The sequence below is a fragment of the Copidosoma floridanum genome, unplaced genomic scaffold (genome assembly GCF_036245765.1).
Source record: "Copidosoma floridanum isolate Cflo_tuat_1 unplaced genomic scaffold, Cflo_Japanese_pri ptg000040l, whole genome shotgun sequence".
Lineage (NCBI taxonomy): Eukaryota > Metazoa > Arthropoda > Insecta > Hymenoptera > Encyrtidae > Copidosoma > Copidosoma floridanum.
In genome coordinates, this window is record NW_028321917.1 from 3,804,360 (window position 1) to 3,832,095 (window position 27,736).

Sequence of the window (27,736 nt, forward strand, 5' to 3'; positions counted from 1 at the left end):
TGACTCGGAAGCTCAAGGATGAAGGTTCAAATCCCAGTCGCTGCAAATCTGTTTTAAAATAAAAATATGTTTCAAATTCAACAGTATCAATATACTTACTATAAGAAAAAAAAATCTATATTTATCTGAATTTATGTATTTGTTAAAGGTATTATTATTATTATTCTCGATGTATGCAAGGCGGTGATGTGATGTATGGGTGTAATCCGCGCATGAGTCATCACAGATATGTGTTGCTCCTTGCGATAGATCATAAACTATCTGTTTGAGTCGTATGTTTAGCTTTTGTCTCTTGATTCGCGATCTGTGAGCATATATATTACGTGAGTTCACGAAGACGAATGTATTTACCGATTGATAACTGTATCAATAATTTATTGTGTGTTAAATAAACCTTTGTTGAAATAAGTACAAAAAAAATAGTCTTGATTTAGTTAATAATAATTGTGTGAGTGAATTTTCTAAATACACAGAAAACACGCAATGCGCAGATTGTTCGTTGGATTTACGCTCTGTCCGAATACGATTATGAGATTGTTCATCGCGAAGGGGTGAAAATGGCTCATGTAGACGCGCTAAGTAGAAATTATCACCCCGAAGATAAAAAATGATGTAAATTCTTGTGAACCAACCCAGCCAACTACAAATAGAAGTAATAATGCGTGGGTAGCTCTGAGTGAAGGAAGCGTGTTGCAAACGTTAAACGAAGTAGAAGACTTCTCCGCGTATCAATATCAAGATGAGGATATTTTAAATTAAAGAAATATACTTATTAAAAGTCCGAACACTCGAACAAGGCGTGAAAATGGGGAAGTTGATCAATATGCACTGGAAAACGGAATTTTGTACAAGAAAAAAAAGGGAAATTACTATATGTGCTTCCTAAAGCTTTGCGCAAGGGGCTACTAGTACATTTTCATGATCTAAATGGTCATCCAGGATTGGAAAGAACGATTAAATTAATTTCACAAAAGTATTATTTCTCTGGTTTACGTCGTTACTCAAAAGGGCACTTACATACATGTTTTTAATGTATAGCAAACAAAACTAAACCCGGTAGACAACCTGGAGAACTTCATCCTATCCCCCCCCCCCAGAAAAAGACCGTTCGAAACAATGCACGTTGATCACGTTGGTTCATTTATACGTTCAAGAAGGGAAATAAATTGATGTTTGCGTTAATTGATAATTTAACAAAGTTTGTTGTACTTAAGGCAGTGCGTGATACAAAAGCAACAAATGTCGTCAAGTGTATGGAAGATATTATCTTGGATTTTGGTGCGCCTTCGCGAATAATATCCGATAGAAGTACGTGTTTTATTTCCAAACTTTTTGATCACTTCTGCTCGGTGCACGGTATTAAGCACGTATTGATTTCACCACGACATGCTCAATCTAACGGACAAGTTGAAAGGATAAACGCTGTATTCATTCCTCTAATACAAGCAAGCATCGAGCGAAGGGATCAAAGGGATTGGGATGTTTCTTTAAAATGTGTACAGCGAGGTTTAAACGAGTTTCAAAACGCAGCTACAAATAAAAGTCCTTTCGAATCATTATATGGTTACACTCCAAGTCATAACGAAGGTTGGTTAAGACTGCTAACAAAAACAGATGACCATTACGACAAAAATCATAGCGAACGTCATGCAGATATAAGCGATAAAATTTTAAAGGTCCAAGCACAAACTAAAAATCGTTATGACTTTAACCGGGCTAAAAATCTAATGTTTGCGGAAGGGGACCTTGTATATTTAACTGTTAACCCAGTGGCTACAGGCGATTCGACAAAATTACAATCCAAATATCGAGGACCTCTAGTAGTACTACTACAGTAGTACTTTTCTCAGTGTAGTGACCTTCATCCCAGAAGTAATCTCAGCGTGGTCCATGAGTTCAATAGGTGGCTTGACGACCACACACGGAGAGGCAAAAGATGAGCTCGGTGCTCGGAGAGTTCCGTGACTTCCCTCCATCAGGTGTCTCTAGCGTCGGAAGCATGACTATCACGTCTCTGACGTTAGTGGTTACTTGCGCCGCTAGCGTAAAACGGTCGACGGTATACACACGCGAATCGTATGAGTGGGGAGCATGAAGCTCTATAACCCGAGTATTCGAGTGATTCCGAGCGTCTGAAGCTAGACCATCATGCATCCCGTACATCACGGCTCTTGAGTCTCGTACACCACGGCTTTTTTGTCATAGCAGATACGATATTATGTAATTTCTTAAGCATTTTAATTTTATGTTTGTTACTTTCATAATGTAAATTCTCTTAAGATAATTTAATGAAGGATTTTATACTGTATGGAGAGTACTTACCTGATGGAGGGAACTCACGGTACTCTCCGAGCACCGAGCTCATCTTTTGCCTCTCCGTGCAGGGTTACCTCCGCGCCGGATAGAGGCTCACCCCCTCCCCTCCCGCGGTCGCACATGCAGTACATGTCATGTACTACATGAGCTCTCTATTGCTTTCGCACATGTCCACGCCAACCCGCCTGTACACTCTTACTTAGAAGTTAAATTCCGTCACTTACACAAACAATCTATAATGTAACTTAATTAACTGTTGAAATTTTTCATCCAAAAATAACGACTGCAAAATGCGTTTTTTGTATTAACCTACAGGTGATAACATCATTTTACCTTAGCAAAAACAATTACTCTTAATCTTTTTCCGACTATAATAAACTGCTGACTATAAAAACACTCAAAATTGTTGTACGTGGTAAAATAAAGAAAAAAACATTCGTAATTTATGTTTCTGAAATAATTAAATACCCATTCGTTGGAAAGATTTGTTTTATTGTTGATATACTGTATTTGAATATTATTTTTTTTTTCGAATAGTAATAGGATAAAAAAACCAGGTGTGGGTCTCGGGACCCCCGGCAGAAGTGAAACTTCCAACTCAAATAATATTAAACTTGGTCTAACAGAAACTTAGAAAATTAGATGACACCTAATTTGAATAGTTCTTTAAGAATCCGATATTAAATTAGTAAAAATTTTACCATTACGTATTCGAGTACGCAAGTGCATAAAATACATATACTTATGTTACATGTGATTCATGAATCCTAAGTACTTCCATGTTTGCTATGATATATGTATTAACATGTGTACGAATTGTTGGTCATGCGATGCAGAACGAAACAAAAATTTTGCCCATAACGCCCCGAAAAAAGATACTTTTGTCCAGTTACGCGGGAAAAAAGTTCCTTTTATTTAAAACTACTATTCGTGCATTTGATATGACATCATGTATGTGTACAATCGATTTTTGTTTTAATCATTGTATCCGACAAATAAATTTTTTTTTTAATTTTGGCTACCATAAAAGTAAAATAATCCACTCTATCTGATTGAGATTAAGGAAAACAATATACATACAGCTATTTTCTTGTTTTCAAAGGTAAGATTGTCGTATTATACATTTTTAATACTTTATCCACGCTTTTTTACACACATGTATACGTATAAACATGTATGTAAAGACCGGGATGTGCAACACGTATATATGTATACGAAATACATACGTATACTTTGCCTCTAGTATAAGTACAGCTGTTGCTTTTCTCTTTTCTTCATAAGTACCTACTTATGCCTTGGATTGAGCAAGTTTGGTTCAGTATTAACTTAAAAACACATATACTAATCTATATGTATACATGTATAGGTATAGTACCAGTGTGAGAGGAAGGGAGCAAGCGGCGTACATGAGAGAGAAAGAGAGACGGAACGATAGAAAGTAAGGGCGCGCTGCGAAAGAGAGAGATGGAGCGAGAGGGAGAGTATGTAAGAGAGGAGATTAAGGAGAGGGCTTGGGCTGCAGGGTGGGTGGCTACGTTTTTTTGTCACACTTTTCCTCTCACGCGGCTGTTCACGGCCCAACATAAGGAGTTTCACTTCAAAAATTGAAGCATCTACTGTTCTTGAGTGATATAGATTTAAAGTTATACAAACATGCACAAATAACTTTAAAAAAAATTTTTAGAGGAAAACAAAAATTGTTGATTAACATCTCATTAATTATTTGCAAACATTGTTTGGGTTACATTTTTCGAAACATTGGATAACTTTTTTTTTATTCCGAGCGACTTATACTGTTGGCAAATTATATTTTTGTAAGCTAATCTATGAGAAAAGCAATGGGGCTATATATTATGATACTGTTAATAATTATTTCCATCATAATAACAATTGAAATGGTGATGATAATATTTGTAGTAATAATAGTAATAATAATAATAATAATAATAATAGTAATAATAATAATAATAATAATAGTATGCAGTGATGATAATAATAATAACAGTAACCATAATAAAGCTAATGATCATGATGATGGTCTTAATGATAAAGAGAATGATAATAATTATTGATGATTTTCTAAATATTTCTTATCATTCTTGCAAACAGAGTAACTATAATTCTTTTAAGATACTAAATATCAATTAAAATGTGTTTCAATTTTTTTTATGACAAATAATGTACAGCTCAAGGTGAATATTTTTCGTCTTTCTTTTTTTTTTACTTATTTTTCATCATTCTCAGAGGTTCATTGCATCGAAAATATTAAATTTGTCTGAAAATTTTGAACAAATTTTTTATCTGCAAAAATCATAAGATAGTTAACACTAAGAAGTTAATAAATCTTTTTAAAAAATTATGTCTGATAACTGACGTTCCTTTCTAATAAACAATGTGCTAAAACGGATAAATTTTACTTAAGTGCATATTTTGTTTGTATTTTAGAAATTGCTTTATAATTAAATGTTAATAAACTTTTTTCTCGTGTTAAATATATTTTGATATTTTGAATTATACTACCCTTGATCTTTTGGTTGATTCACGATAAGAATGTTGTAATGAAGCTTATATCAATATGAGTCACGTTTGACATATTAAGATTCTTAGTATTTTATACCAAAATAATTAATACTTAATAATTTTCTCTGTTATTCACACAAATTTCAATTACAATCTTAGAAACAAGCTAAAACTATCAGTTAGTATTAAATTACTAAAACAAATTTTATTTATCCCCCCCAAAAAAACAATAGAAATCATGTGTAGAATAACTCCCCCAATTTACTACACAATATAGGTAGATGTATATACATATAATCTTTGTTTTTCAGCTTGATTGTTTTAGTCAATTAAAGAATATGGTTTTAAAAACTTTGTTGAGTTTTTAATAAATCGAAAATTTTATTTTTGGAGACGGTAAAGATGGATTAGGAAAATATTGCCCAAATGAGGGGGAGGTCAAGGGGGAGCTGAGGGTGAACGCGGGAACTTGTTCGAATATACTGAGATCAAAAATCACGTGAAAATAAGCAAATAACTGTTAATAAATTTAAGAGGGAGCTGGGATTTACTTGTGTCTATACAAATATACAATATAGGGATGTATATAATTATAATATATATACTTAGGGACGCCCGGTAGCTCAGCCGGCTAGGTTGCGGGTTGGAACGTAAGAGACCGTGGTTCGATTTCCGGCCAAATGCGACTCTTTTGAGCAAGCACCTCTGTAAATTTTCGCATCTGCTTTTTCACCACGCAATGCTCTTTGGGAAGGAATGGGCGACCTTCTCGCAGCAAAACTGCCTATCACTAAGATTCTTAGAAGTGGGCTTGGTGACATCACATATAAATACATGACATTGCTTTCGTTGAAATTTAGTAGTCACGTAGGTGAATGACTTACTCGCTTGTACATTTCTACAACGCGCATCACTCGGATGGATTTTCATTATTCTTCATAAACATTTTTTAAACAAATTTCGTCGCAATGCGTAAATTAAAAAACACCAGTATTATTAATACCTATCAATAAGATATCTTTTATGTAATTATATGTAAGGAAATATACGTAAAGGGAGTACCAATCGGTAAATAAAACACGTTGGGAAATCCAGTGAATAATATACAATGTATATTATCTTGTACTTGTTTGCGTCTTCGACTTTACGTCATCAATAATTAAGATTTATTATCATCAAGAGATAATAATAACTTATAATACGCAATCATTTTCCGATCTAATAATTAATTCGTTGATCCAAAATCCTCCTCGCTGACGATAAACTTCGTATTTACTGTCTTGTGATGCTTTGAGTCACCGAAAAAGGGATTTTTTGACCAAGATATCTACGATTTATTTTAAAACAATCGTTAAAATATCGAGAAAAATATCTCCTTCTACTTCGGCATCAGAGGCAAAACCACTGTTCTCGCTTAAGACGGTCAATCCACATTACGTAAGCCTTGCGTAGAAAGAGCCAACTATTATAAAGCCAACAAAATATGAATAACATCAAAAAACGTCACATCCTAGCTACATGTACTGATACATACTATACTTGTACATTAGGTTCATGTGTGTTGTAAAACAACCAATCAGATTGTAAAGCTATATGATTGCTATCGTTATTTTTTTCTGGTTTCTGCGCCTATACATACATATTTTCATAACCAATGAAAGGCTGTGAAATATATGTGTGTATATATATATACATATATATATACATAAATTTAAAAAATGAAACTAAATTATGGAAGTAACGAACGATCGTTGTTTGGCTCTGTTTGCAGCATTTAAGTTCCAAGAGAACTTGCTGAGAACGATGCTCCAAATTGAGAACACCTTCTTCCAGCTAGGCGAGAGCATATCGCGGAATTGCCTTATTATCTGTGATCGTGGTGCCATGGACGCCTCTGCATGTGAGTACTAATTTTATATATATATACATCTTTTGCCTTTGCGATTGCTATTAGGATTTGAACTTAGCCATCAGTGCCACGCTCAGGCTGCTTTTGTAAGCTCAGAGGGAAGGCTGTGACACGGCTGTCACATAAAGTAAACACATCATCACTTAATTGTTTTTTACCTATGAAGTATTATGGAGCTGATGTTTTGTAGATGTTTATACAATAATTTGTAACAAAATGAATATTCAAAAAGGAGAAGCAGTGTGGTCTCTCAGAAAATATCGTATTTATTGTTGAGGGTTGTTCTAGTCGACCCATGTTCAACCAAAATTTATCATTCTATGCTTTTCCGGGTGATAAAAAATATATGTTCATAAAAAATATACGTGGGCAATATGAGAAAGTTGTGGCTTAAAAAATCGTGGGCCAAGGCCATTGGTGTGAACAAATATGTGAGCAAAACTATGCAGGTATGCTCCAAATATTTTTGAAAACAAGATTTTTTCACAGCTTCTCTTCCCAGTGAGTGAATTGTTTGATTTATATACTTAAAATATCAACATCCTCAATCCACTCGTTTGTAAACATAATGCTATAATTTTCACAAATGCATTCGACACTAGTCCACACTTAATAATATGCCCTGCATGAAGAACTCTTTCTCCCTCAATGAAATTTCGGCTTGCCGGGGAAGAGTTTCCAAATAAACATATACTTACCCGAACGGAAATTGTAAGTAGGCGATCAGTAGGGCTTATTTAGGCTGTCTCTCTTGCCAACTGAGGTCCTACGTTGGCAGCGTCAGGTGGCGTTTGGTAGGCCCTAAGTAGGCTGCCTCCATTGACGTAACATAACCACAAATAGAGATATGTTCATATGAGAATACACATTGTATTATAATTGAACAAAAGTCATGCTTCATTTCAAACGAATCATATTTTCTTCATGAAAATTTTTCATCACAGCATTGTTGATCACGTGTAGTTACAAAAATATAACCCTAAGATAAATAGAAATTTTACATAAATGAAGATATATATCTCACCTTAAAAATATCTCTCATTCACAATTGATTTCAAGTTTACAACATGAACATGTGATTCGCGAGTTAATTCTGAGGAACTATTAAATAATCACTAAGGAATTAATACAAATTACATGCTCACACTGCAGTTTACTTTTTTTCATACAAAAACATATTGATTCGATTAAATGATAGATGAACTTGATTTGACGGTGGACATCTAAATGACAGTGTACAAGCTGTTAAATGTTAAATTTCATAATCTTAGTACGGATTTTAAATAGTTTTTATTGGAATTTTTTGAAGCACCAATTATTATTTCTAATTGAGTACTTTGAGAAACTTTGTTTAGTTGACAACAAATTTAATGTCGATTAATATTGTCAGTCTCACATATATATAAGAATACTCATTAATCATTTGTATAGGACTCAATGAAAGACGCTTGTAACTTGTGTACCTGTGTGTAATTTTACGCTACAGTTTACACTACAACTGTAGCTGACATAACTATATATACTATTCGAGAAGTAAGATAAGGGTAGGTTATGTAGGCTGCCTAATGAGTACCTCACGCCCGCCCCCTGACGCGCCTATACTTGTGCCCTCAGTAGGCTGCCTAGGTAGGGCCTCATGAACTAGAGAGGCAACCGACTTTCATTTCTGTTCAGGTACTTCTTCAAGCTTGAGATACATGTTTTTAATTTTATAACCTATAAAGACAAGACTATTTTAATTTCATCATACGCTGCTTGCGATAGAAATAATTACAAAACTTCCTCATAAACATGTATACATCTAACAAAACAATAAATATTTATCCAAATAATTAATATAATTTAATATTCACTTTCTATGACAAACGTTTGCATACACCTATTTACCACGTACTATAAATGGAGCAGTGGATGAGAGCCTCCTCTCCCAGCTTCGCATATTTTCCACGAGGGTGCGTACTGCCAGAGTTCAAATCCTAATACATTTTATACTCTCTAAAAATGATCCAGTGAAATTCCACTGAATGGGGTAGTAAAAATCGATCCACTAGAGTTCACTGAAATTTCACTGATTCAAAAAGTGAAATGTTCACTACTTCGAAACAGTAGAATTTTCATCCCCGATTTACTGAATGAACAGTGAAAATTTTCACTGAATGAATCCGGATGACTAAGCCTCGCTTGATGGTACCGCAAATACAGCCGGATCGTAGACAAGCAGAAGACAAACACAACTCTGTATGCGTATATATACATATAAATATGTCTTTCAATCTTATTGGTTATTCAAAATGCATACTTTCGTATTTATGGGGTCGTTGAATTATTTTGAATTAATAATATTTTGGGTACATTTTATAATTTTATCTGAACTGATATATAATGAATTATTTTTAATAAATGTCATACATATTGCGTAACAATATTATTTATACAATTATTTAAGTGTAGTACTTAATCAATACAAATATATTAACGACTTTAATTGGAAACAGAAAATTATTTCTAAAAAGTTTTGACGCTATGGGAATCGAACTCTCAGTCTGCGGCACTCTTGTCAGATGTTTTACCATTGAGCTACCTGTATAGTGACTCAAAAATGTAAAAAACTTATACTAATCGTTCCAGAACGAATTTAAATACAGGGTATGATTACCTCAATAAACTAAGACAACATAATTTTTTTAAATAAGCATTGTGGTTAAACTCGTCTACTGTAAATATACATATGTCTCCTACAATACATATTATCCTACAAGCTTCGCGTCTCCGCAATTATAACTGACGGATTAATTTATGCAAATCGTAACGTTTTACGTGTAAGTCACGACCAATACACAGATTGTCAAAGTAGTAAGTGTAATTTTAGCTGTACGATTATAGTTAGAGATAATTATTGATGTTTAATACAGCATAATCGAGTGAATGGTATATTATGTCACTAAATCTCAAAAAATAAAATAAATTAATAAAAGTAATTAAGCTTATACACAATAAAAATAAATTTTTATTTGTACATAATAAATTTTGTTACGTACATTGATAATCCGCACTTCACTGTCGGCGTTTGATGTGGAAAATAACATACATGTAGACACGTAAACTTACTTATAAGTTTAAAATCACTGCTTAAATAAGTGACGTTTCCACTAATTTTTCAGTGAAATTTTTTCCATTTGATCAAATAGTGAAATTTCCATTGGATGATATTTAGAGAGTAGATATTTACCTACTCAACATCGATGTCCTGAATGAAGAATGTATCGCCTCTGTATTTGAAATTATGGTATTTTTTTCGTGAAATGAATCTCATCATTTTTCAAATTAAACATAGCTATTATTTTACTATAATTGGAGTTGACAATATTAGTTTAATTGACCAACAAGTATTAATTTATTTGCCTGATATTCAACAAAATAATATCAACATATTTTTCTCAAAAAATTTAGTACAAAAATAAAAAACATCTTTCATGGAAGAAATTGAAAAGATTACGTTTTTGGTCCTCAAAGCATGAAAAGGCGAGATGTCGATAGTGATATGAATAAGTACTTATCGACTTTGAGTGGCAATTTGTCGCTCGGGCAATAAATAACAGATAAAGTATACCCTGCATCTGTTAATTATTTCGACCAATGAACTCGTGCAATCTTGACAACTCCAACCTACATGTTATTGATCTTGCAACAAATACGAATGGGTGAATCATTTAATCGTTCAAATGATGCGTCGATAACACGCGGTTTGTCACGTTTACTATACATTATAAGTCTAAGTGTCCAGTTAAAGTACACGTTTGGATGGTGTAATTGAAATATCTTGTTTTTATGTATATGGTTAACAGTTGATAAGCGTTAAAAAAACAAGATCTATAATATTCATCACCAATGTGACTAGCTCTTGACGAAACAATGAATTTTTTCCGTTCAAAATCCTGCGATGAGTTTCATTAAGACCTATACAAGAATGAAAACTACTTAACGCACTTTGGCGAAATCAAGAAAGAAAGAAAGAAAGAAAGAAAAAAAAAAAAAAAAAAAACAGTACTTAAAAGCTTGGGCCCACGTAACGCCGACAATCACGAACAAACTATGGTCATTGCACGGGGAACAGGTCGGGAGCTCTCTCTCTCTCTCTCTCTCTTTGAAGGAAAAAAAGCTACATACAGTTCTTGCTCGCGATAATCTAATTACTTTTTGCACGCCAACTACTATCGCGTTCCTCGCTAATTCCACATACACGAATAGCAGGAGCAACAACTAGATTTCCTAGGCAACTTTTTTTTTCCCATATCAAGCGTACCTACTTAGTTGCACTGAGTTGTAGCTTCACTTGACCATAAATCTCGTCTCAATTAACTCCGACAACTACTACGGCTTGTCACACACCAAGAGAGAGAAAGAGAGAGAGAGAGAGGAGAAAAAACAAAACAAAAAGCTAATACACGACGCGTACAGCAAGGTTATCCCACTTGAAATGATTCACGTCCCGCTTGTCGTGCTTTTTGTTTCTTCCTCGTTGTCTCATCGTCGGCTCAGTTATATCAAAGGACAAGTGGGAACTGATGATGGCCTCGAACGGGTGGAACAACGTTGAGTTGCGAGACAATCGCTACAATCAGATAATCCACATGGTCTCGGCAGCCAACGGGGCCGAGGAGTTTTACTCGACGGAGGACCACAATTGCCGTTCCGAGGGCATCGAGCTGGCCCAGGAGCTCGACTACAAGGCTGCTTCAGCCTGGGTCGGGCATCCCTACTTCGACGTGATCGACAACTCCCAGGACTTTGAGAGCAAGATCTGCCGGATGATCGAGGCCGTGTGCCAAAAACTCGGGATCGACACCGGGGACCGGCTCCGGGCTAGCAGTACCAAGGTCAAGTTTCTCGTTCGGGGACCTTTGCCTCCCGATTCCGAATTTCCGCCCTTCCAGGACTTTGACGTTGTGCACAATTACCTACAAAGCAAGAATCCCAAGACTCAAGCGCGGCTGCGCAAACGCGGGCAAAAAGGTGAGTAATACTTACACCTTGATGTTTGCACTGTTTATCTATACATATACTTATACCTACCATGTGTTTTTTTTTGTGGGACGGGCGGTGAGGAAGGGAGAGCGATGGAATGGAGTATGTTACAAATATGTACAATGCGAGTCATTTCAAAAAATGACCGTATGGTAATTATGAACTGGCTGGAAACATTTGGGCTCGGTTTTATCGACGATTTTTTGAAAATCCAGGCTCATTTGAGTGGAATTTTTGAAAGACTAAAAAATACTCAGGAATACCAAACAATCCGTTCCAAGTGTCCAATAATTTATCACTCGAGTCATTTGTCGCGTTCAACTTCAAATTTTAAAGCCGTTAGGTGTAGGTACGACTAAAAAATCTTGTAATTTTTCAAAAAAAAAAAAAAAATTTTGTATTGTTCCAATCTTCAAGGAAATAAGCTTTAAAACTCACACTTGCAATTGAATTTTATTTTACTCTGCATTATACGGTGCTAAGACTTTGGCCTGTTTTTTATTTTTTCATCTTATAATCACGCAAAAAATTATTTCGACTTGATGTCAAAAATGTAATTGACTTAATACATAAACATAAACTGTGATTGAACCAAGACTTGTTCTGCGATAACTTATGGCGAAATTAATTTGCCAAGAAAAAAAGGCTGGGGAAAATGGAGTTCTCTTACAAATCCTTGACCAAGGGCAGTGCTACGGTGGTTTCCCCGGTAAAACAATAAAAACTCAAATTACGCTCAATTAACTCGCTCGTACTTACCGGCTGAAAGACTTGTGGCCATAAAATGACTCTGTGTTGAAGAAAATAAATACACTTGGAGGGAACCACTGCAAACCCAGAACACGTTTTTTTTCTATTCTTCTAAAATATTTTATTCGCAAAGAAAAATACATTTTTCTTCCAAGAGAGTTGTACGATTGGCGCTATCGATTAAAAAAATACTTCCTTAAATCTTTATATATTTTAATGCGTATAATTTTACACTCGGGTACACTCAAATATACTCAAAGGTCATTGTACGTGCCACGATGGGATTTATAAATAAACGACAATGGTCCAGTATAACCAACAGCCGAGTAACTAAACAAAAGTAATTATATAAGCCATAATAGTCAACAAAAATGTGCCATGGTGAACGTGGACTATCGTATAGTTTTAAGCGGATTCTCGTGATTGTTTTTGTTATTTTTATTAACTTTGTTCATCAACGTGCCACAATTTCCGAGTTAAATATTCATAACTAACTAAATAACCATCAAACTCGAGTTGTCTTTTTTTTTTTTTTTTTTTTGTTAATTTAACAATGCTATTAATAGCATCACATTTTTTATGTTATATAACTAACAGTAGGTATTGTTCAGTGAGAAAGGTGACACTATTGATACAATTATTTATAAAAAATTGTCGGGTAGCGTACGAATTTTTACTTCAGCGTAAACTTAAAAGCCCAAACACTAGCTGTGTTTTCTGCTTGTTTATCTGTATGATTTAATACAAGGTATATAAATAATATTATACGTACAACTGTCAACTAACAAATGATTGGAAAATGAACAAAAGAAAAGTTGATTCTAATTCTAACTAGTACAAGTACTGTTTAATTTGACGCTACATACTGCCATAATTTGACGCTACATCATCAATCGGCCCTTGTCAGAGCCATAACTGAGTCGACGTATTAGAGCTCCCTTCCGGCCCAACCAGTCCAGGAAGGGCCAGCCACGTTCCTTCGTAACAATGTAATGATGATCTTTGAAGTCGAATAAACTATACTATAGAAAGCAGACACTAGCTGTGTCGTCTGCTTGTTTATCTGGACGATTTGGAAAAGTTATAAATAATAAGGTTATACGTACAACTGTCAACTAACAAATGATTAGAAAATGAACGAAAAAGAAGGTAATTCTAATTCTAACTGGTACAAGTCCTGTTTCGTGCCAGAATATACAAATTTTTTTTTTTAAATTAAAGTGTACTGACCCAGAAGGTATGTACAAGAATGTAAAAATTTTATAGCAACTTCCATAGCACTCGTTGGAACGCCAAGTGTCAACAACTCTCTCAGTAAACAAAAACAATCTGCTGTCTGCTTTGAATGAAGCGTATTCCAATGAAGAGCAATGACTTCTCCAAGTAAAACCTGACGTCATTAATCGCAAGTCGAGTAAACCTTAAAAATTCAGAAGTTCTTACGTCACTGTCACGTGATATCGATTTGAATAAAAGCTTGAATAACGTGCTCGGAAAATATTTAATTTCTTGATCTATGCTCTATTTATTGGTGATATTATAACTCATACATGTTCAATTGACATTACGCTTGCGATATAAAGTATTAGCTGATTGAATCCTGATGCATGCAAGTTCTGTGTTGTGAAAATTGGGAGACGTTGCGAGGCAAGCCAGATTAACATTTCATACTTTTCTTCTGATTTTCTTTTTAGTTAAGTCGTTGACCCTATATTTTTAAGAATTTAATAGATTCTTTGTAAAAAAAATACACAAGAACTATTTTAAATTCTTGAGGTTAATCAAAGATTTCCAAAGATATAGTCGATTTTGTGACCACTGTCCATAAGAGTAGGTGTTAAATTGGTGAATTTTCAGCAGCGACTTGTGAAAAAATTAAGTCGTTGACCCCAGTATTTTCTTATCGCAAATGAGTTTGGCATACTTTATTTACATAATTGCAGAATCGCAGAGGTTTTGATCAAGCCGATAAAAATCGCCCAAGCCACCTTAAATCTTTAAAAAATGGCTGATTGAGACAAAAAACGTTCTTTTTTCCAATAAAATAATTATTACCTCGTAATGAACATCGTTAACAGGTCACTGGTCGTATATACACACGATAAGACGGCCAAAGATGTGCGGCCAGGTGATCGAGGTCAAGACCCAACTGACCCACAGAGACTACCTCAACATGCTCGCTCAGCGCGACGACTCGCACTTTACCATATTCAAGCGCAGGCGCTGCTTCCTCATCAACAACCAGTACTTTCAATTGGACATATACAGAGAACCGGCGCATCCTAGGTAAGCTTACTCGACTGATCACCACGATGTAAAATAAACAAATATACGCGAATATATTTATTATATAATATCACCCCATCATATATCATATATCACCCCAATGCTCGCATTTGCTGCGCATGTGCAGGTGCAAGGGACTAATGCTCCTGGAGACTTACACCGCTCTGCCGAGCGACAAGCTGCAGAACATCCTACCTCAGTTTTTGACGATCGAGAAGGAGGTCACCGACAATCCCGACTACAGCATGTTCAACTTGAGCCTGCGCGCGGAGTGGAACACCAAAAATAAATACTGTCACAATTTGAAAAGTACGTATCACATTTGTACGATTTTAATATGTGTCGGAAAAGTTTTTTTTTCCTTTTTTTTCGATATGCAACAAAAAAAGAATACTACTGACTTTAAGAGTCATCTGTTTCAGGTGCAATAAGCACGAGGAGCACCGGCGATCCCAACAAGAGTGCCTCCTGCAATGATAACTGGGACCATCTTTTCACGGAAGATCAGCTCGAAGAATTAAACAAATCGGATCTCATCAACGGCTTCAAGCAGCTATAGGGCCATAGTGTAAGCCTATAGTGAATAATGTACACGATAAGTTTTTTTCCATTCTTTTTTTTTCTCTTTATTTTTTTGTTGTTCAATCGATTTTCTCACGAATCAAAGTTTCGTCTCAAGTGTTGAGGAAATTTCTTTCTCAGACTCCACATAGATAAGCAAAAACCATTGTAAGCTTGATCGAAGTATTTTTGGAACTTTCACTGATTAATCTTCCGCCCCTCTCCCCCCCTCTCTTATTACACGACAGAATGTGGACTTGTTGATTAGACTTTTGTACATGTGTACCCTCGATTAATGGAAGTATATTGAGCAACAACGTTTTACAATTTGGATATTGTATAAAAAATTCTATTTGGTCCTTCTTGTAGATTGTAAAAAATTATTGGACACGTATTTTTTTTTTTTTTTTTTCATATAATCATGAATTGACAGAGATAGAGCACGTCAAAGTTTAAGAGTGGGGGTAAAATACGTCATAGGGACACAACAATTGTATGTCTTTATGGCATCATAAGCTCCCACTCGTGAACTTCAACTTGCTCTATCTTTTTCAATTTATATTTACTTATATGAAAAAATACGTGTCCAATAATTTTTTATAATCTACAAAACGGACCAAATAGAATTGTTCATGCAAGATCCCAATTGCAGAAAATCTAATCTGCTCTACATTTCATAGCGAAACCTCGTCAGTAAATTAGTACAGTATTATGGTATATTGAGATGTCATGAAAAAAATAAAATATAATAAATAAATAAATAAAAATAATAAAAAATGAAAATGAAAATCATTTATAGTTTTGTTTTTAAATTTTGATTACTCTAATGACTGATCACTTTTCTTGCCATCACCCGCGACAAATGGTAGTAATAGCTTATGATTACACCAATAGTTTATGTGTTCCGATATGTCTCATCGTATACTTCAAGACTCAGGACATAACTGAAAAAAATCAATACTTTTAAATTCACGGGAGAAAAAATTTATCTGAAATACATATCTTGGCACTATTTTAGACTCAATTGTTAGACGTATAGTTATATAGATATTGTCCCTGAAAACGTCGAAAAAAAAATTTAAATTCAGATTATTGAGAAACGAATCGTAAAATTATATTTACATCTTCAAACATCTTACAAAAAACTATAATTACGTATACACTCGTACAAAAAAGCAAATCCTATTTATTAATGTAAAGTCGACTAGGTATGTACAATTAGTCAAATTTTACTTAAAAATAGAGTTGTGTCGTTTAGTAAAATTTTGATGGTAAAAAGTATCAGCAGCTTTTTTTATTTATTATCATTAGATATTAGGTAACTTTGCCAAATTAAGAAACCTGATAAGATTGAAAATTGTTTGCGCCGGTTTGAAGGTATCACAGGGACATATATAGCGACGCGCTAATACATTAAAGATGCATGTGTAACAAGACAAATCCTCAATTGTGTAACTTTAGATAAGTTGAGTAGGTTATTAGACATTCTTTCAAAATCGCTCAAATTTTACATAATTTATTTTACGTTTTACAAAATCTGCAATAATGAAAAGCCAACCTTTAATTGCAAATAAGGTACATAAGTTAGTTTACGTGAACGTGTATCAAATTATCGTTTGTTAATCCTTGGAATCGTTACACCTATGAATTATTTTACCAAAAAATTTTTTTTAATAATTGTCACTCATGAAGTTACTAAAATACGAATGATTTTTTCATATTTAATTCTATAAAAGTAAAGTGACGTATAACATCGTAATAAATATGTGTTGTCCGAGGAAAAATCAATTTTGTACTAATTCTGGGAACTCTGCGATTTTTACCTCAAATACTTTTATCAACTGCGTGACAATGAAATGTATGATTAACAAGTTTTCTCAGTAAACTCGCAACTATGTTATTTTGTGCCGTAGATTGTTGAATTAATAATTAATAATAAGTATGAAGTATTGAAATAACATTAATTTAGGTGTACTTAACACTAGCATTATTAGATTTTTGAAGCATTAATTTTATAAGCAGGTCTTGAGAAGAAAAAATACATGTAATTGTGTCAATACAGATTTTTTATTTGTATTGGAAAAACTTAACTATTTGCTTTACTAACGTCAAATGGTCATACCGCAAGTATTGATACTTATTTTAAAGATTTGTAAACACTTATTTTTATACTTCAAAAAAAATTACATACAGCAACTGATTTTACAGCAAACGTAATTCAATAAGAGGTACAAAAATTAAATTTTGATGTTAATATATTGTAAAAGTTGTGGATTATTTAAGTTTTATGGTTTTGTACAAACTTGAATGACTAAGGAAGTTTTTCAATAACTATTATTGCTTCTAAAACGATTATTCGTGAAAAAATCAATTCTTTTCATTTCGTACTGTGAAACGAAAGCCGCCACTTGAGAATGGCCATTTGAAGAAAAATGTGCTGTGATTTATTTCATAGAAGTTATTAAATATTTTTAAGAGAGAGTGTAATAATACACGGGCACCAAAAAGCAAAATAAATACTTTTTCTTTAGTGTGTTTTACTGTGATGATCAAATCTGATGTATGCTAAAGTAAGTAATGACCTATCACAGACTCTTCAACTTAATCTGGCAGAGACAACTGACAAAGTGCCTGTGAAGCAAAAAAAACAAAAAAACAAAAAAATAAAAACAAAAACAAAAACAAATAAAAACGAGAGAAAGAGAAACACTCGAGGAATAATTATATTTTCAAGAATGTTGTATTAAATATATCACTTGTCAAAATATGTATGTGCACTACAATGTGCGTACTATCTGACTTTATATTGTACTTACAATTAATAAATAAAATGTCGTTTGTCTGCTGAAAATTATGTCTGAAAAAATTTATTTTAAACAGATTGGACAGCAAAAAACAGAAACTCTACTAATTTGAATTATATTTATTGATAAATCTTTGAAAAGATGCATACAGAGCAGATCATAAATATATTTACATCTGTCATCAACTACGCCACTCTTAGCTCCCTTCTCATTGCTTACCAATTAATGTAACATATAAACATTAATTTTTAAAGACTCTCTACAGAGAATTCGTAAAAATTAGTCCTCATCTAAGTAGGTATACAATAATTGAAACTGACTCGAGCATAAAAACAACATTAGAGTCCGTCTGCGTTGTACCGAATTATCGCAATTACCGGTTTCTCTCATCGTATGAAAACAGAAGTAAAATCGTTATGCTTAAGTTAAATCTTAACAGTGTGCCACAGTAGATTGTACAGTATAAAGTAGAATATCACTAACTTTGTTTCCTGATAGAAGTGTAAATAAATCTGAGCAAACTATTGTCCTTTGTACAAATAACTTTTAGTGAACAATTCATTGAAAGACAGCCACGTGATTTTCTAACGACTAGTATTTAACATATATACTTTATTGATGAAAAATAAAATTAAAAGTAAAGTTTTTCTAGTTGGGTGTGAAAAAAATGTAAACTAACAATGCCTATAAAAAAAGGTAAAGTGAAAGAGCAAAACAAAAATATGTTAGCTCATTGAATTGACTATTTTGTAATTAAAGAAAGAATACATTTTTCACATTATAGACAATTTACACAATTAGTAACATATAGATTTCGACAACAGTGCTTTTATTGTTGATAACAAAAAACCATACTCTATAAAATCACACTATGCTGTCCTTGTTCATTGTGTCAACAATTTTTTTATGTACAAAAGTATTAATACATTAATGAAAGTTTAACTTATAAAGTACACGAGTATTAAATCACATGAAGTATTAACGTAGTAATCTATAAAAATATTGAGATTATTTTGTTCTTCCTAATTTCAACCCTGCAATGATGGAAGCAAAATTTTTTACAGGAATAAATATAAAATGAAAGCTCTATTTAGAAAAAAAAAAAATATCTTTTGCTAAGCTTACATCTAATCACAATAGTTTGTAAATAATATTAATTTACAGAGTATATTGTACAAGACGTGGGAAGCGATAAGTGTCGGATCCATTTAAAATGAAGTACAAAAAAACCTTGGACCCAAAATTTAGCTGCATAAACATAAAGCACTCTCTATCATAGACAGATTACAGTAAGAATGATCAACTATTTAAGATTAATTTTTATGTTTTATAAGACAGTTCTACACTGCTTCATCAGTCTAAGAAGTCATTTGCTTCAACTTTGAGTATTGAAGAAATAGAAGGTTCAATATATTTTAATGCTTTCACAATAATTTGCCAGTAAGTATTTTAGAAATATGGGTATACAAATGCGCTTGTCAGTTTGGTATTTTTGTGTGTAAATCACTAATGACATTATTATTTCGGTTCATTAAAAAATGTTTTGTAAGTAGTTAGCTTTCATTATTACTATTTTTGTAATTCTTATCAACAACAGAATTTAGATATAATAAAAGTTTCAATAATGAAAGATTAACTTGTAATTAACAAAGCATTTTTGCTAATGCATGATAAATATAATCTGGAAAACTGATTTTTACTATCTAGAATATATTAATATTGTAATGGAAAACATGTCACTATCAACACCAGACGAGTACACCTTTTGCAACTTGGCAAATTTTGTTTTGATTTATGTTTACTATTACAACTCCTTAGCAATGATTAAAATCATCACATCCATAGCTAACTACAGTATTTTGAAACACTTATAAAAAAGCTGAACTGTGAGACTTTAATATTTTTACAAAATCTTTCATAGTCAATCTAATGGTTATAGTCATATTGCTTTATTTATTTGAACTTTCATATGATTAGAAACATTTATACCATTCTAAAGTAAAAAAGTGTGTTCAAGTATATCAGTGACATAGTTGTTTTACAACGTAATAATAAATATTGAAAGAGAAGTTTTATGATAAATGCCTAAAAATTTACCTACTTATTGCCTTTGCTTGATGCACTTTGTACATTTTCATCACTTTTTTGCCAGGTATGAGGGTCTGGCTCAGGCCCGGCCTTTTTTTACGCTTGACCATCTGGTTATTCTCTTGATCCACCTCTTCCTCGTCATTTATGTCTATCTGAGCATTGTACTGCGTCTGACATATGACAGTTTCTTGAGGAGCTCGAAGAGCCTCTAGCTCGGCAGCTGACCGGTGCAAATCCGAATCATGTGCAAAGGTACAGTTGTGGCCAAACCGGCACCTACCTTTGCGATAGTTCCAGCAAATTTTTCTGCCATTGATCATTTTCGTGTCACCCAAGGTGGGAGTCATTTTGACATGTTTTTCGAGAATAGCACTTTTGGCTCTCTCAGCTTCAGCAAAGGGATTCGTGAAGACTGAAGTTTTGACGGCAGGTGAGCCATTGAAATCTGGTGTGGGTAATGGAAGCTTAATATTGGAAGCAGTGTCATTCTGGTTGTCGTCATTGTTACCGTTTTTTGATTCTTCTTCTCCCTCGTCTTCCTCAATCTCGCCCTTTGAACTAATAGTTAGGCAAGATCAGATTACACAGAACCAGCTTGATCTTACGTGTTATAATGAATGTTCGGGAACAAATACAATGATTTCTTTTAACCTAGAGAATTCAAATAAAATAAAAAAAAACTGATTTTTACTTAAAAGGGCAACGTCAACATTTCCTTTCATTTATAATAATAATATTTTACTTTGGGTCATTATATAATTGTGAAATGGTTTATGCAATAACAGAGGAACTTTCATATGAATAATGCATATCATGTTATTAATTATGGTTCATCAGTAGTGCCTGCATCCATTCATACTCCTTCACGTAAATAAATCATAGTTCTCGCATATAATCCGCATGTGTCAGCAGGGAACAATGTAGGCCGACTTTAAACCAAGCAATCATCAAGTAATCCAAAGATGGATAAATCATTAACAGAAAGTAAAGAGAAAAAGCACACGCCACATCGCAGTTACTAATAAAATGCGCGTGCTTGAAAAACATTTTAATTAAAATATAAAAATGTAGTTAGAAAGTAAGCTAATAGTTAGTGACAGGCGTAAAAAAAGAAAAAAAAAGAAGTACACCTGTATACAAACGCTAGATATAGAAATTTGGATTATTTTGACAGAGACGCTTGGGAAAGATGTTACAAGTGAGATACTAGTTGTTTTTATTATTACTATGATTATTTCTACATCATTTAAAAGTTCGTCTTTGGTTAAAAAAGGCAAGCTGATTGCGCGTGCAGGCAATGAATCTGTTGAGCTTGTCTACTAATTTAGGGATTTATATTGCATACTTGAACCAAGATTACACCAAGGTACAGACGAGACTTACGATTCGAAGGCCGAAAGCACGTCGGAGTCGTCGTCCGAGCCCGAGGAAGTCCCGTAATCCGCAACTAAGGAAGCCATTCTCCTCGTTGTCACCACCACAGCTCTTGGAAGCGTGCGCGCAAGGTAATAGTCGTACTTAATACATGAATTAAATACACTAAATTGTAAGCGATGTCAACAGATGTATGGGGGACGGAATTAGGGACAAGTAATACGGAGAACACAATAAAAAGAATTCAGAAGACAAATATTATGTGCGCAGCAGGACGGCGCCTCGGCCTCGACGAGGCGCGAAGACTGCGATATGCGATTGCCCGAGTTGTTCTCGTCGGCCTCGTCTCGTCCTCGTACTCCTCGTGGATGGAGCGATTGGAGCGACGCTTCACGTTATGTCTAGGGGTGTATTCCGCTACTGCTGCCAGCAGTTAAGTTACGTAGGTCGTGGTAACGCCGCATGGTCGGGCAGCGCTAGCGTCAACCTGTACTAACTGTCGGTGGGTTCCGCATGTCAACAAACTTCGATATTTTTTACTGTTTTCACACTCCTATGCCCTATGCCATCTGATATTTCGGAGTTTGTTAGACTCTAGTCTATATGTGTTTTGTGCTGCTGCATGGACGCAATTGGGAATTGGGATTTGAACTTAGCCATCAGCGCCACGCTCAGGCTGCTTTTGTAAGCTCAAAGGGAACAATAATTTGTAACAAAATGAATATTCAAAAAGGAGAAGCAGTGTGGTCTCTCAGAAAATATCGTATTTATTGTTGAGGGTTGTTCTAGTCGACCCATGTTCAACCAAAATTTATCATTCTATGCTTTTCCGGGTGATAAAAAATATATGTTCATAAAAAATATACGTGGGCAATACGAGAAAGTTGTGGCTTAAAAAATCGTGGGCCAAGGCCATTGGTGTGAACAAATATGTGAGCAAAACTATGCAGGTATGCTCCAAATATTTTTGAAAACAAGATTTTTTCACAGCTTTTCTTCCCAGTGAGTGAATTGTTTGATTTATATACTTAAAATATCAACATCCTCAATCCACTCGTTAGTAAACATAATGCTATAATGTTCACAAATGCATTCGACACTAGTCCACACTTAATAATATGCCCTGCATGAAGAACTCTTTCTCCCTCAATGAAATTTCGGCTTGCCGGGGAAGAGTTTCCAAATAAACATAATATATACCTATATTGTTTTTATGTACGGCGCTGAAGCACAAGTAGAAAGAGACACAATATCGAACGTGTAAATCTGTCTCTCTCGCACGTAGCCAACAGTAAGGTGGTGTGGTAGCACTGGTAGCATCACTTGAGTCCTACATGAGATTGAATCAACTGTAGCCTATGGAATAGAATCGCAAACTGGAGTCGTACTTATAACCTATAACCTTACCTCTCAACTGAAACCTTGACTCTTACTAAAAAAATTGTGTGAACTATTTTTGACATTTTATTGTCTTTTATATTTATTTGTTTATCAGAGAAAAAAATAATAACTGTTATAAAAAATTTTTTTTTTTTTTGTTAAAAAAAAAAAAATATTGGAATAATTGAAATATTATATATTTTATGAGAAAGGACAACGCATTTTTTATAAAAATACATTTTTCATTGTCATATTGGACGGAGCAGATGCTAAATTGAATGATTAATACAAATCTTAAGCTAAGTGGATAAGATATTATGTACTTATAACAATCACAAACTTATTAATCAATGCATACATGCAATCGATCACTGACCAGAGAAGATAGTTACTTTATTGTTTTTCAATCTTATATGCTGACTGTTGTCATTTAACATACGACTTTCATGGCTCATTCTAATATTTGTGTAACGCTGTATTATTATAAAGAGATTATGTGGTTTCTATGATTGATCAAGGGATCTTGTTCTAAAAAATGTTTATCATTAAATATGATATTTGGTAAACTGCGCATAGTTTTAGTCACAATCATTGGACAAATATTTTTAGAGAATAAATTATCTGATTCACGTATGACTTTTTCTGTACATTTACACAGAGTTATAACACTATTTGATGCAAAATTTAGTCCACCTCGGTTCCTCAGCATTATTAATTTTGTATCAGCGTCAGAACCTTGTAGGATATTAAAGCATTGGCTACAGTGAACAACTTTTTTTTATTACTTTTTTTTCTATTACTTTTTTCTATAACTACTGAACCAGCAACGTAAGAAATTATGTGATTGGAGTATTCACTTCCAAACCACTGAGACTGAGCTGGACAGTAATTATGCTCAAACATTAAACATTTTTTTTGTGAATCTGGAGAGTTATCCTTTGTAATACAGGGTTGTAAAAAATTACCAACAATTTCAGACGTCTTTGTCATAACTCCAGCACCACCTATCTGGAGGCTGCCTTATTTATCAGAACCACTGTCAAGAGTAATCATTAAAGAGTGTCTAATGGTGAACAATTTGCTGATGGAGACACACTAACGTTTATCTTATATATTGCACATAATTTTCTTGATGACAGAAAGGTATGAGTTGTCGTGTGATTATTATTGAACCCATTCATTCTGCGAATAATTGAGAACATCTTTTTCTATATGGTCTTGCGACAACTTGTTACTCAACTAGTAATCAATATATTTATTTTCAAATAAACTTTGTGCCAAATTAACAAGATTTTTTAAACATATTATAAGCCCAGTAAAACCAGTAAACGTTCCTGGACAAGCAGTGACTTTCATTAAAACAAGTTTGCTGTTTTTCATACCTTTGTTTTTACCTCTTGAACAATCATAGTATACTGTCAAATTTTAAATGTATAAAATAAATTCTTCTGTTTTTTGTTTCAAGTCTTTTACAGAACTACTAGTTATTGCAGACCTTCCTGGAGTTTTGCCAAATTTACTTCTAACATTTAGAACATCAAAAATGTCATTTAAATTTTTACAGAAGACAGCAGTTGCTGATGCTCCACTAAATTTTTCATCTTTTAAATGTTATTCAAGGAAATTTAAAGCCTTTTAGCTGTACTATTACTTAATACTTGAACTGCTAAAAAAACTCTGATCTTTTCATTATGAAAATTTATGTGTCTGTTTTTAATTGCTGTTGCACAATGTAATTTTTCTTCTTGCTGCTTTGCGTTCAACTTTTCAATAAAACTCCAAGTAATGTTATCCCTGCTATTATACATCAAAGGACCTTTGAGAGCAAAATAATTTCGACAGAGCTTCATGCAGTGACAGGGATCATAAAAAATATACATGGGTCACCCTGTCTGTGGATGAAGAAAATATGGTGTAAAATTTTCTTTATCAGCGTAACTCAAATTGGCACCTAAACGTTCACACGCTGTTCTATGTGCCTTATCTCCATCAAATGTCAGACTAGAAATAGTTATATTATGGCTCTCCAGTTTTATTAACAAATCTTTGATCAAAATTGATTTTTCCAAACCGTTGAGCGAATGTATGAGACAATGAGCAACAGGTGCTTTAAAAGCACCATTGATACAAACAAGCATGAAAACGAGGGCCTTTGTAGCTATTTGGGGTTCACCATTACTTTCAATTTCATTTAATTGACCCCCCAAATCAACTAATCCCTTCCACGTATGACTAAGTAGATGCTTCCCACTCTTTGTACTGCAGGATGCTCATCTCATCAAACGTTAAATTAAAAATCAAGTTGCAACCTTTTATACGCTCTTCCTCCACTAGTTTTGAAACTTTATCTATCGTCTGCTCAGAAACTCCAGGTCGATGATCATACGAATTTAACCAAGTGTTCAAACATTTTACTGATGGCAAGCACTGTAGAAAACTTCTTTGTACCATTTCGTATGCAGATGGTGAGTGAAAGTGAAGACTTCTGGCGAAATTTTTTAGATTAGATGGGAATGCAGCTGATTTATTTTTCTTCTTCATTCGTTGAATCAGATCTCGAACGTGTGCTCGCAATTCCTGTTAAAAAAAGAACCTCTCATTTTAGTAAAAATCAAAGAAGGCTGAAGAAAAAAGTAAAAAAATTTTATAAAAAAACCTTATTCAGTGTAAAAATTGATTTTTCGCAATAGTGTGCGAAAAAACTTGTACGCAACTCGTGCGGGACGATTTCCCGCACTTGTTACGTAAATAACTATTGTATGTATGGAAGCGGTAATCTCCGCACAACCTCAGGTGCTTACTAGTCGATGTAATTGTAAGTAATGAATGAAAAAACAAGGCCAGTGCCAATCTCCGCAAAACCTGAGGCACCTACTATGTGTTTTAATTATTACTTATAAATAAAGTAATAAGGCAAGCGCCAATCTCCGCGAAACCCAGGGCGCTTACTTGTCACTTACTTTCTTAACAATAAATAAAGAAATATGTCAAGCGCCGATCTCCGCACAACCCCAGGGGCTTACTGGTTGATTGAATTACAAGTAACAAACAAAAAAATAAGGCCTTCGCCAATTCTTACACAACCCGGGGCGCTTACTGGTCAATATATTTATTAGTAATGATTAAAAAAATAAGGCAATTGCTAATCTTCGCCCAACCCAGGGTGCTTATTAATCGCTTACAGACTTAACAGTAAATAAAAAAAATAGGGCAAGTTTAAATCTCCACACAACCTGGGGCCGTTACTGGTCGCTTACTTACTTAACAATAAAAAAAAAAAAAATAAGGCAAGTGCCAATTTCCACACAACCCAGGGCGCTTAATGGTCGCTTACTTACTTAACAATAAACAAAAAAATGAGGCAAGCGGTAATCCCCACACTACCTGGTGCGCTTACTGGTAGATTAAATTATTTCTCATGAATAAAAAAATAAGGCAAGTACCAATCCCTACACAACCCAAGGCACTTACTAGTCAATTTATTTATCAGTAATGTATAAAAAAATAAGACAAGCGCCATTCTCTACACAACCCAGGGCGCTTACTGGTCACTTGGTTACTTAACAATAATAAAAAAAATAGTCAAGTGCCAATCTCTGCACAACCCAGGACTTTTACTAGTCGATTATTTTATTAGTAATAAACAAAAAAATAAGGCATAAGGCAATTACCAATCCCTACACAACCCAAGGCACTTGCTGGTCCATTTATTTATCAGTAATGTATAAAAAATAAGACAAGCGCCAACCCTCATACAACCTGAGACGCTTACTGGTCGCTTTAATTATGAGAAATAAAAAAAAAAATAACGCCAGCGCCAATTTTTACATAACCCAGGGGGCTTACTAGTCGCTTTGATAATTATTCATGAATAATAACTTAAAGCAGTTACAATCTCCGCACACTTCTGGGTGCTTACTGGTCACATTAATTAGTAAAGAAAATAATTAGAATAGCGCCAATCTGCGCACAACCCAGGACGCTCAATTGCCAATTTAAATATTATTAATAAATAAAATACTAATGCAATCGCCAATCCTCGCACAACTCAAGGCGCTTACTAGTCACTTACTTACTTAACAATAAATAAAAAAATAATGCAATCGCCAATTCCCACAAAACCCGGGGCGCTTACTAGTCACTTCGATTATCATTTATAAATAAAATATTTAGGCCAAAGCCAATCTCCATACAACCCAGGGCACTTACTGGTCGATCTAATAATTAGTAATAAATGAAAAAAAGGGCAAGCGCCAATTTTTGCACAACTTAGGAAGCTTACTGGCCAATTCAATTACGAGTAATCAGTAAAAAAATTATGCAAGCACCCATTCCCACACAACCCGGGGCACAAACTGGTCAATTTTATTATTATTAATAAACAAAATAATTAGACCAGCGCCAATCTTCACACAACCTGGGATGCTTACTGGTCGCTTACTTACTTAACCTTAAAAAAAAAAAAGGAAGGCATGTGCCAATCGCCGCACAGTGGGCAAAAACGGGTTTTTTCGTTCCAAAATCGTAGAACTCGCGAACGGAAATAGATAGATTGATAATTCTTTTTGGATGTTGTAGTTCACTTAATGCAGAATGATTTTTTAAACAAAGTAGCATATTTTTATTTCATGCGTGTATTGAGGTTATGTTGAGTCAGTATAAGAAATAAAATCAGTATAAAATTAATATTCGGGTATAATGGCATCAATGTATTTACTTT

General features: G+C 34.0%; 2 protein-coding genes across 5 annotated transcripts in view; one reads left to right on the top strand and one right to left on the bottom strand.

Moving 5' to 3' along the window:
• Positions 1 to 15,796, top strand: part of Ttd14 (TRPL translocation defect 14) — an 82,704-nt gene extending 66,908 nt beyond the window's left edge. For all 4 annotated transcript variants that reach the window (XM_089597917.1, XM_089597918.1, XM_023392059.2 and 1 more), the window contains 5 exons: positions 6,608 to 6,736; positions 11,285 to 11,758; positions 14,599 to 14,806; positions 14,934 to 15,115; positions 15,229 to 15,796. In XM_089597917.1, coding sequence (XP_089454043.1) covers positions 6,608 to 6,736; positions 11,285 to 11,758; positions 14,599 to 14,806; positions 14,934 to 15,115; positions 15,229 to 15,365 — 1,130 coding nt within the window. In that variant the 3' untranslated portion in view covers positions 15,366 to 15,796. The remainder of the gene's footprint in view (positions 1 to 6,607; positions 6,737 to 11,284; positions 11,759 to 14,598; positions 14,807 to 14,933; positions 15,116 to 15,228) is intronic.
• A 2,521-nt stretch (positions 15,797 to 18,317) lies between these two features.
• Positions 18,318 to 21,977, bottom strand: LOC106645150 (uncharacterized). The gene is made up of 2 exons (XM_014360936.2): positions 21,646 to 21,977; positions 18,318 to 20,820 (listed from the first exon to the last, which is right to left on the bottom strand). Exons 1-2 carry the CDS (start codon positions 21,720 to 21,722, stop codon positions 20,265 to 20,267), a joined length of 633 nt encoding a protein of 210 aa, XP_014216422.2. The 5' UTR covers positions 21,723 to 21,977; the 3' UTR covers positions 18,318 to 20,264.
• Between the last annotated feature and the right edge of the window lie 5,759 nt (positions 21,978 to 27,736).

What these genes read in the sequence shown, in the direction of transcription:
- LOC106645150 (XM_014360936.2), bottom strand. Translation starts at nt 21,722, where the DNA reads ATGGCTTCCTTAGTTGCGGATTACGGGACTTCCTCGGGCTCGGACGAC. An exon ending in GTGCTTTCGGCCTTCGAATC is followed by an intron (nt 20,821 to 21,645) that starts GTAAGTCTCGTC and finishes CCTAACTATTAG; the next exon opens with TTCAAAGGGCGAGATTGAGG.